Raw genomic sequence first — 11,700 nt, 5'->3', positions numbered from 1 at the left:
AGTGCAAGAGTGTTCCCTTTTCTCCACACCCTCTCCAGCATTTATTGTTTGTAGATTTTTCGATGATGGCCATTCTGACCGGTGTGAGGTGATATCTCATTGAAGTTTTGATTTGCATTTCTCTAATGATTAATGATGTTGAGCGTTCTTCCATGTGTTTGTTGACAATCTATATATCTTCTTTGGAGAAATGTCTGTTTAGGTCTTCTGCCCATTTTTGGATTGGGTTGTTAGTTTTTTTGACATTGAGCTGCATGAGCTGCTTCTAAATTTTGGAGATTAATCCTTCGTCAGTTGCTTCATTTGCAAATATTTTCTCCCATTGTGAGGGTTGTCTTTTCATGTTGTTTATGGTTTCCTTTGCTGTGCAAAGGCTTTTAAGTTTCATTAGGTCCCATTTCTTTATTTTTGTTTTTATTTCCATTCCTCTAGGAGGTGGGTCAAAAAGCATCTTGCTGTGATTTATGTCATAGAGTGTTCAGCCTATGTTTTCCTCTAAGTGTTTATAGTGTCTGGCCTTACATTTAGGTGATATATCTTCTTTGGAGAAATGTCTGTTTAGGTCTTCTGCCCATTTTTGGATTGGGTTGTTAGTTTTTTTGACATTGAGCTGCATGAGCTGCTTCTAAATTTTGGAGATTAATCCTTCGTCAGTTGCTTCATTTGCAAATATTTTCTCCCATTGTGAGGGTTGTCTTTTCATGTTGTTTATGGTTTCCTTTGCTGTGCAAAGGCTTTTAAGTTTCATTAGGTCCCATTTCTTTATTTTTGTTTTTATTTCCATTCCTCTAGGAGGTGGGTCAAAAAGCATCTTGCTGTGATTTATGTCATAGAGTGTTCAGCCTATGTTTTCCTCTAAGTGTTTATAGTGTCTGGCCTTACATTTAGGTGCATTTTGAGTTTATTTTTGTGTATAGTGTTAGGGAGTGTTCTAATTTCATTCTTTTACATATAGCTGTCCAGTTTTCCCAGCACCACTTATTGAAGAGGCTGTCTTTTCTCCATTGTATACTCTTGCCTCCTTTATCAAAGTTAAGGTAACCATATGTGCATGGGTTTATCCCTGGGCTTTCTATCTTTTTCCATTGATCTGTATTTCTGTTTTTGTGCCAGTACCATAGTGTCTTGATTACTGTAGCTTTGTAGTATAGTCTACATGGTATATCTCTCCATCTGTTTGTATCATCTCTAATTTCTTTCATCAGTGTCTTAAAGTTTTCTGCAGACAGGTCTTTTGTTTCCTTAGGTAGGTTTATTCCTAGGTATTGTATTCTTTTTGTTGCAATAGTAAATGGGAGTGTTTCCTTAATTTCTCTTTCACATTTTTCATCCTTAGTGTATAGGAATGCAAGAGATTTCTGTGCATTAATTTTGTATCCTGCCACTTTACCAAATTCATTGATTAGCTCTAGTAGTTTTCTGCTAGCATCCTTAGGATTCTCTATGTATAGCATCATGTCACCTGCAAACAGTGACAGCTTTACTTCTTCTTTTCCGATTTGGATTCCTTTTATTTATTTTTCTTCTCTGATTGCTGGGGCTAAAACTTCCCAAACTATGTTGAATAATAGTGGTGAGAGTGGACACCTTGTCTTTTTCCTGATCTTAGAGGAAATGGTTTCAGTTTTTCACCAATGAGAATGATGTTGGCTGTGGGTCTGTCATATATGGCCTTTATTATGTTGAGGTAAGTTCCCTCTATGCCTACTCCTGGAGGGTTTTTATCATAAATGGGTGTTGAATTTTGTCGAAAGCGTTTTCTTCATCTATTTAGATGATCATATGGTTTTTATCATTCAATTTGTTAATATGGTGTATCACATTGACTGATTTGTGTATATTGAAGAATCCTTGCATTCCTCGGATAAACCCCACTTGATCATGGTGTATGATCCTTTTAATATGCTGTTGGATTCTGTTTCCTAGTATTTTGTTGAGGAATTTTGGTTCTATGTTCATCAGTGATATTGGCCTGTAGTTTTCTTTCTTTGTGACATCTTTGTCTGGTTTTAGTATCAGGATGATGGTGGCCTCATAGAATGAGTTTGCCAGTGTTCCTCCCTCTGCTATATTTTGGAAGAGTTTGAGAAGGATCGGTGTTAACTCTTCTCTAAATGTTTGATAGAATTCGCCTGTGAAGCCATCTGGTCCTGGGCTTTTGTTTGTTGGAAGATTTTTAATCACAGTCTCAATTACAGTGCTTGTCATTGGTCTGTTTATATTTTCATTTTCTTCCTGGTTCAGTCTTGGAAGGTTGTGCTTTTCTAAGAATGTGTCCATTCCTTCCACGTTGTCCATTTTATTGGCATAGAGTTGCTTGTAGTAATCTCTCATGATCCTTTGTATTTCTGCAGTGTCAGTTGTTACTTCTTTTTCTTTTCTATTTCTATTGATTTCAGCTTCCAGGTTGTCCATTTTATTGGCATAGAGTTGCTTGTAGTAATCTCTCATGATCCTTTGTATTTCTGCAGTGTCAGTTGTTACTTCTTTTTCTTTTCTATTTCTATTGATTTCAGTCTTCTCCCTTTTTCTGTTGATGAGTCTGGCTAATGGTTTATCAATTTTGTTTACCTTCTCAAAGAACCAGCTTTTAGTTTTATTGATCTTTTCCAGTTTTATTGATCTTTTCTATTGTTTCCTTCGTTTCTTTTTCATTTATTTCTGATCTGATCTGATCTTTATGATTTCTTTCCTTCTGCTAACTTTGGGGGTTTTTTTGTTCTTCTTTCTCTAATTGCTTTAGCTGTAAGGTTAGGTTGTTTATTTGAGATATTTCTTGTTTCTTGAGGTAGGATTGTATTGCTGTAAACTTCCCTGTTAGAATTCCTTTTGCTGCATCCCATAGGTTTTGGGTCATCATGTTTTCATTGTCATTTGTTTCTATGTATTTTTTAATTTCCTCTTTGATTCTTCAGTGATCTCTTTGTTATTTAGTACTGTATTATTTAGCCTCCATTTGTTTGTATTTTTTACAGATTTTTTTCCTGTATTTGTTATCCAGTCTCACAGCATTGTGGTTGGAAAAGATACTTGATACGATTTCAATTTTCTTAAATTTTCCAAAGCTTGATTTGTGACCCAAGATATGGTCTATCCTGGAGCATGTTCCATGAGCACTTGCAAAGAAAGTGTATTCTGTTGTTTTTGGATGGAATGTCCTATAAATATCAATTAAGTCCATCTTGTGTAATGTATCATTTAAAGCTTGTGTTTCCTTATTTATTTTCATTTTGGATGATCTGTCCTTGGTGAAAGTGGGTGTTAAAGTCCTCTACTATGATTGTGTTACTGTCGATTTCCCCTTTTATGGCTGTTAGTATTTGCCTTCTGTATTGATGTGCTCCTATGTTGGGTGCATAAATATTTACAATTGTTATATCTTCTTCTTGGATTGATCCCTTGATCATTATGTAGTGTCCTTCTTTGTCTCTTGTAATAGTCTTTATTTTAAGGTCTGTTTTGTCTGATATCAGAAGTGCTACTCCAGCTTTCTTTTGATTTCCATTTGCGTGGAATATTTTTTTCCATCCCCTCACTTTCTGTCTGTATGTGTCCCTAGGTCTGAAGTGGGTCTCTTGTAAACAGGATAGTAATGCTTTTAATGAGCTAATGGAACACTGTAAATAAAGGGGCTCTTTGGGAGGGAATTTAGTGTGATGCATAAGACTGTGGGCATTGGCGTCAGAGCTGTCTGGGTTTGTATTCCTGTTCTACCTCTTATTAGCTGTGTGATATTGAGCTGATTACTTAACCTCTCTGTGCCTCAGTTTCATTATTTGTATAATGTAGTGCAATAATTCATATATATGCTGTGTCTGTCTGTAGACTTTGAGCCCTTCATGGCCAGGACTACTTCATCATCATCTTAACTATTACCATGTTATTATTCCCACTTACCAAGTGCTCAATATGACCCAGAACCCATGCTAAATTCTTTACCCACATTATCTAATTTAATCTTCAACAAACTTTTAAGGTAGATACTATCATTTTCCTAATTTTTTAGCTTGACATTTTTCTCATCAAACCCAGTTCTTTATTCAGAGCACTTATCATAATGTGTAATTATTTTATATTCATTTGTATTTTAATAGCTCCCTCCTGCACTATGGTGTTAGCTTCATATGACCGAGGATGAGGCCAGTTTGACTCACAACAGTGTTGTCTTCAATATCTAGAATGATGCATGACACATAGAAAATGTTCAATGAACTTATACTAAATATGAAAGGAAGGCTGGAAGGCAGGCTGGCAAATAGAGGAGAAAAGAAAAGAGCAAAATAATGATCACATTACAGTTACTAAGTAGTAGAGCTAGACTGTGGTACAGAGCCATCTGACTCCCAAACCCATGCTCTTGATCACTAGGCAAGATTACTTCCTACTCTTGAGAGACTTTCAATAGATGTTGGTTGACAAAATCCTCTCCTCAACTTGTACAATACTGTGTAATAAAGTTATAGCAAGCATAAAAACCAATGGATGTAAAACTGAACAAAAGAAAGAAAATTATAGGGGAGTAAACTGTCAGAGAAGAAGAGTTTATGTCTTAATAAAATATATTTGGCAAGATGGCACCAACATACTGAACTTGTTTCAAAGGAAATAAGGGAAACATTTGAAATAATTAACTCCACTACAGGATGAGGTGTATCACAGAATGTGTGTGTGTGTGTGTGTGTGTGTGTATTGTCTTCAAGATCAAATAACTTTGACAGTAATTGACTACTTAATCAGTGAAGCATAAACAGTGTAAAAATAAACAGATGGCAGTAGTGATTTGATAGTTATGCGGTGATACCAGCTTAAAGTGGATTTCACTTTCCAATGTTTTATTTTTTTTCGTGCTAATGAACTCTTGTTCCAAAGTGCCATATCTTCAATCAGCTTACCTAGAGGGCACTCATTTACAACCACTCTACAACTTGTGATGTCTTGAGGAGTTGCCACACAAGCAGAACGATAGAACCAGCATAGCAGGACATGATCTACAGACTTGGGTGAGGTATTTTGAATACCATTTGACAACCACTGGCACTTACCTTCTGAATATTCTTGGCTGCTGCCAGTGAGTGTAGGACTCATGGGGAAATGAGCAATTTCTTCCTTTAGTGATGTAGGACTACTTTTATGAAACACCTAAAGAAATTGTTAGATGTGCATTTTTAGTCTGAAAAATGAATCAGGACTTAACTTTTCCACCATTAAGTGATAATTCGTAACAGATGTTTAGCACAGCATGTTTTGTTAGTACAGACCTTAAATCCAGATTGCTGCCAGAGATGATCATCTGGGATTTCTCTTTGAAAGTAAAAATTTACAAGCTTGCTTATATATATATGACTGTGCCTATATGGGGAAAAGATTATAGCTAATAAAATCAAACTGAATTATTAGTTGGGTGCATCTATCCCTGGTTATAACTCTAAATAAATTTCTACATATAAATTCAGTTGTCCTGGAGAGTGAATCAGTTTAGCAATTATACCATCCCTTTTAAGATGGCATCCCAGTTTATCGTTCTGAAAAGGTATACAAATAATAAATGAGTGTCATTGCATAGATTGCTTATTGTGCCCAAAATCAATGTAAGTTTTCTTTATTCATTCATTCAAATATTTCTTGAATACCTACTTCATACCAGACATTAAACTAAGAAATGGAGAAACAAAGATGCCTAAAACCCAGTCCCTGACCTAAAGGAGCATGTAGGCTAGCAGAAGAGAGTCATGTATCCAATAACTATAATTCAAGGCAGTCAATGGCAAATGTTCAGTTGTTCTTGCTTCCTGGAATGCTCCTCAACCCTAATCCTCCATTCACCACCTAGAGGAAAATCCTATCCCTCCTTAAAGATTCACTTCAAATGATTCTTTGCCAGTGAAGGCTTCCCTGACTATTCCTCATCTCCTCCACCTCTCAACCCCAAACACATATGTCCAAACCCATTCCAGAAATTTCATTACTCCTTCTCTGTTCCCATAGCACTTTACTCGTAGTTTTGTCACAGTACTTATTATAATGATTTGTATTTAGTTGTCTATATGTCATGCCTCTCATTGTATTGTGAGTTCTTCCAGAACAGTAAATGAATTTTGTTCATCTCTATATTCCTAGTCACTAGCACAGAACGTGGCATACACTAAGACTCAATAAAAGTTTGGTTTGGGGAGAAGTGAGAGAATAAACAAAGATGAAAATCAAATTGTACATAAAATATTATGAGAACACATAGGAAGGAGTAATTAATTCCAGTGAGGTAGCTTCACAGACAAGGTGGCATTTGAGACGACCCTTGAAAAATGAGTAGGACTTGACAGGTGGAGATGGGTGTTGGGGGAAGGGAGGGTGATGAGAAGGGCATTTAAAGCAGAACTCCTTAAGGATTTAAGAACCGAGTTCATTGTAGTGAAATAATGCTGTTAATTAGCATGTTCCTTATCTGTTCATTGTAAACAAGCCTAATAGGAACTCTACTTGCTAACATTTTAACAAGCACTGTGAATTAATATATAGTTTGAAAATAGTGGTACTATGTTGTCCTTTAAAAAAACTGATAATTTAGATCATTCTCTCCCCCACCCCCACCAAATTAGTCCAGAGTTTGGCTAGGTACATTGTAAATTCTTAATCTTTGATCTCAAAATTCTTTATTGAGAATAATTCCTAATTCTCTTGTATATTTCCCAGGCCTGCAGAGCCAGTGAGTAGCCAGACTGTTGCAAAAAATTATTTTTAGCATTGGGGACCAGTCCTTCTAAACCTAGCTGTTTCCTCTAAGAGTCATTCTCCAACCAGCAGAGAAATTCAAAGTGCATACTCAGTAACATCCTAAAGGTCCCTTCCAGCTATAACATTCTCTAAAACTTGTCTCCCTAGTTGGGGATTGGGAGTCAAGGTGAACCTAATAATCACTATATAAACTCTTGACCCAAAGGATATTTGATGCCCCATGTTTGTTTTCTTGATAATATTTACAAGAGGCTATTTCTAGCCTTCTTGTATGCCTTCTCAGAGAGCACTGAAAACTGGGTGTGAGGACTAGAGCTCCTACAGACGGAGAAATCACCAGTTCTGAAATGTGACTTCTGACTGCGGTAACAAATGCTTAGGGCCATCAATCACTCTGTGTGTGGGGGGGATGGTTTATGGAGAGGAAACATAGGCAATTTCACAGTATAGGAGAATAATAAAAACTAATATTTCAGAAATAATGTTTTTGGCCATTTGCATTTTCTTGTAATGACCAATCAGTGACCAAAATAGCACTTGTATAAATAACCCAGCCAGGGATCATCCCTCATATTGCCAGGTTGGAAGGATGTGATGGACGGATGTTAGCAAGCTACTATTAGAATAGAGTTGCCTTTGGGGGTGTAATTGGCAGGAGTACATACTGGGAGGTAGGAGGAAAGCAATGGAAAGTTTTTTTAATGGCTATCAGTAGTCAGAGGGAAATTTACCAAAATAAAAGACTTTTTGTGCTCAGATGACTTACGACTATATCCCTCCCAATTGTGCAATATATACATGCACATGCATGTATAACCTGCTTCAATGTCTTTGCTTATGTCATCCCTGCTCTGGAATGTCTTACCCCCTCTTCTTTACCTATTTAATAACTACCCAGAATTCAAGACATATGCTATAGAAATCTGGCCCATTCTTTCAAATCCTGTCTTCTCCACAAAGCCTCATTCCTTAAACTTCAATAACATTCCTAGTCTATACTCTTTGAGTCTTTCATTGTTTCCTAATTGTTTATTTGGAGATACTAAAGCATGGTGCCTAAAAGTACACATCCTGTGTGACCTTGCACTATACATGTAACCCTTCAAAGCCTCTCATCTATTAAATGGAGATATAAAGAGCCCCTATCTCATAGGGTTGTTTTGAAAGTTAAATGAAAATAATGAATGCCAAGAGCTTTACCTAGCATATGGCAAATGTTCAATAGTTAGTGGTAGTAATGGACGGAGGTGGTGAGAGTAGTGATAATAATCATCATCATCACCATCATCATCGGTCTCTTCAATTAGATTGTATAACCTTTGAAGGCAGGGACTATGTCTCCTATCTGCTTGTTCTCTGCTATCCTAACCCCCCAAATACTCAATTGGTTAAACTGATGTTTGTTGATCATGTGTCCAACTCAATAGTACTGCCTCAAAGATATGAAATTCCATCAGGAATATAATTTTTCCTTTTCATTGCTACTATGGAAACCCTTGGATGTTTTTTCTTGGTTTGCATGCATGAGTAGTTTGGATGGAAGCTGCTGAAGTAATCATATGCAACTAGACTATGAGAAGAATGGGAAACATCTTAATCATCCCAAGCTCCTGTGGTGTGTACACTTGAAAAAAAAAACTCGGAAAACTAAAAAATTCTGATTAAAAAAAAGCCAAAGAAGAACTAAATAAATAGATATTTCATGTTCACAGATAGGAAGACTCAATATTGTCAAGATGTCAATTTTTCCCAACTTGGTTCAATCAAAGTCCAAGCAAGTTATTTTGTGGATATAAAAAACAAACAAACAAACAAAAAAAAAAACGGATTCTAAACTTTATGGAGAGGCAAAAGACTCAGAATAGCCAACACAATATTGAAGGAGAAGAACAAAGTTTGAAGACTGATGCCTCCCAACTTGAAGACTTACTGTAAAGCTACAGTAATCAAGACAGTGTGGTACTGGTGAAAGAATAGACAAATAGATCAATGGAACAGAAGAGAGACCCACATAAATAGAGTCAACAGATCTTTGACGAAGGAGCAAAGGCAATACAATGGAGCAAAGATAGTCTCTTCAACAAATGTGCTGGAACAACTGGACATCCACATGCAAAAAAATGAATCTAGACACAGATTTTATACCCATCAAAAAATTAGCTCAAAATGGATCATAGACCTAAATGTGAAATACAAAACTATAAAACTCCTAAAAGACAATGTAAGAGAAAACCTAGATGACTTTGGCTATGGCAATAACTTTTTAAATATAACACCAAAGTTATGATCCATGAAAGAAATTATTGGTAAACTAGACTTCATTAAAATTAAAACAACTTTGTGAAAGACAATGTCAAGAGAATGAGAAGACCAGCCATAGACTTGAAGAAAATATTTACAAAATACACATCTGATAAAGGACTGTTATCTAAAATACACAGAGAACTCTTAAAACTCAACAATAGTAAAACAAACAACCTGATTGAAAAATGGGCCAGTGACTAATAGACACCTCACCAAAGAAGATATATGGATGGTAAATAAGCATATGAGAAGATGCTCCACATCATATGTCATCAGGGCAATGCAAATTAAAACAACAATGAAATACCACTACAAACCTATTAGAATGACCAAAATCCAGAACACTGACAACACTAAATACTGAAGAGGATGTGGATCAACAGGAGTTCTCATTTGTTGGAGGTGGGAATGCAAAATGGTACAGCCACTTTGGAAGACAGGTTGACGGCTTCTTACAAAAGTAAATATGCTCTTACCATACAATCGAGTGATTGCAGTCCTTGGTATTTACCCAGAGGAACTGAAAACTTATGTTCACACAAAACATGCACAGAAATGTTTATAGCAGTTTTATTCATAATTGCCAAAACTTTGAAGTAACCACAATGTCCTTCGGTACGTGAAAGGATAAAGTGTGGTATATCTAGACAATGGAATATTATGCAGCAAAAAAAAAAGGAATGAGCTATGGAGCCATGAAAAGACATGGAGGAAACTTAAATGCATATGACTAAGTGAAAAAAGCCGATCTGAAAAGGCTACATACTGTGTGATTCCAACTATATGACATTCTAGAAAAGGCAAAACTGTGGAGACAGTAAAAGATCAGTGGTTGCTGGGGTTGGGGGAGGGGAGAAGGATGAATAAGTAGAGCACAAAGGAATTTTAGGGCAGTGAAAATACTCTGTATGATACTACAATTATGGATACATGTCACTATACATTTTTCAAAACCTGTAGAATGTGAAACACCAAAGTGAAGCCTAATGTAAACTATGGCTTTTCGATGATTATGATGCATCAGTGTAGGTTCATCAGTTGTAACAAATGAACCACTCTGGTGAGAGATGTTGATAATAGGGGAGGCTATGCATGTGGGGGGTGGGTGCATATGTGAAATCTCTGTACTTTCCCCTCAATTTTGCTGTGAACCTAGAACTACTCTAAAAAATAGTTTTCATTGACTTTAAAACAAGGAAGAAGGAAGGAAGGAAGGAAGGAAGGAAGGAAGGAAGGAAGGAAGGAAGGAAGGAAGGAAAGAAGGGAGGGAGGGAGGAAGGAAAGAAAGAAAGAAGGGAGGGAGAGAGGGAGGGGAGTGGGGTGAGAGAGAGAGGGAGAGAGAGAAAGAAAGAAACACTAAAATGCCATCTGGTAAAGGGCTTTCAAATTCTATAACTTCCTGCCAGTTCGAGCTGTATTGTTTTAACCCTTGTAAAGAGCTGAAATTAAGGCTGTGTCCACCACTTGTCCATCAGTCCATTTCTGTAAAGAGTTGCCAGAGTTTACATTGATAAGTGAACTACATACTGAAACCTTAATTTTTCTTTCTTTTTTTTTTTTTTTGGCTGCGTTGGGTCTTGGTTGCTAGATACTGAAACCTTAATACAACAAATTATTTTGCTTGTCATTTCTTCTTAGCTGATAATAGTAGAACTCTGAATGTGGATTCCACTGCAATGACACTACCTATGTCTGATCCAACTGCATGGGCCACAGCAATGAATAATCTTGGAATGGCACCGCTGGGAATTGCCGGACAACCAATTTTACCTGGTATGCTATTTTTAATCACCTCACAAGCGTTTCTTTTCACTGACCATATGGACATAAATATAACAATATGACACAACTTATTTTGAAGTTGACATTTACCAGATTCTGCTTAGAGTGTGCATTTTTGTAATATGAGCTTTATAGGCTGGGTGGCCTGTAGTTACTAGTATACTCCCTATTGCACTATGGGCAAGCTGGGGGTATATCTGATGCAGGATACGGTCACTGAATATTTAACTCATTGGAATAAAAGTACAGCAGGATTTGGCAAAGAATTACAAAGTTTGTCTAATTTTATACATTTCCTAGAGGAAGCAAATAAACATGGAGCTAGAATGAGAACTGACTTAGATATCCCAAAAATCTTAGGTTCCTAGAGGGAAGGACAGGAGGTAGCAGGGAACATCCCAAAGACTATTGTTAACATTGAATAACTGTTCATATTTTTTAGAACAAAGTAACCTGTAAGAGAATGGGCATGGTATACTAACTCCATCACCACTAAAGATAAAATCAGAAGAAAAATGCCATGTCACCTGAAGGGCTTAGCTTAGACACAGAAAAGCTTCCTGGACTGTCAGAGCCATTAACTGTAAAAATAGGTTTGTGAATGTGCCTTGGGCAACTCAAATTTTTATCGCTCTGCATATGACCTTAAATGACCATGAAAGTACTGTGAGTATTGATTTGGGGGGTTACAAAGAAATTTTAGCAAGTAGGCAAATTTGCAAATATAAAATCATGAATAATGATATAAATGTTATAAAATAATTATAAATTTGATCAAAAAATGGGTTTATGGGGGCTTCCCTGGTGGCGCAGTGGTTGCGCGTCCGCCTGCCGATGCAGGGGAACCGGGTTCGCGCCCCGGTCCGGGAAGATCCCACGTGC

General features: G+C 36.7%; 1 protein-coding gene and 1 long non-coding RNA gene across 2 annotated transcripts in view; one reads left to right on the top strand and one right to left on the bottom strand.

Moving 5' to 3' along the window:
• Positions 1 to 11,700, top strand: part of ENOX2 (ecto-NOX disulfide-thiol exchanger 2) — a 374,580-nt gene that overhangs the window by 208,329 nt on the left and 154,551 nt on the right. Inside the window, exon 4 of the mRNA XM_055081653.1 lies at positions 10,675 to 10,809. Coding sequence (XP_054937628.1) covers positions 10,675 to 10,809 — 135 coding nt within the window. The remainder of the gene's footprint in view (positions 1 to 10,674; positions 10,810 to 11,700) is intronic.
• The window catches only part of LOC114484679 (uncharacterized), a 45,971-nt gene that overhangs the window by 15,291 nt on the left and 18,980 nt on the right, over positions 1 to 11,700 (bottom strand). The window contains exon 3 of the long non-coding RNA XR_003677847.1: positions 5,043 to 5,139. This is a non-coding gene — a long non-coding RNA (uncharacterized lncRNA). The remainder of the gene's footprint in view (positions 1 to 5,042; positions 5,140 to 11,700) is intronic.

The sequence above is a fragment of the Physeter macrocephalus genome, chromosome 21 (assembly GCF_002837175.3).
Source record: "Physeter macrocephalus isolate SW-GA chromosome 21, ASM283717v5, whole genome shotgun sequence".
Lineage (NCBI taxonomy): Eukaryota > Metazoa > Chordata > Mammalia > Artiodactyla > Physeteridae > Physeter > Physeter macrocephalus.
The sequence above is the reverse complement of the archived record's forward strand: the minus strand, read 5'-3'. Positions and strand labels throughout refer to the sequence as shown.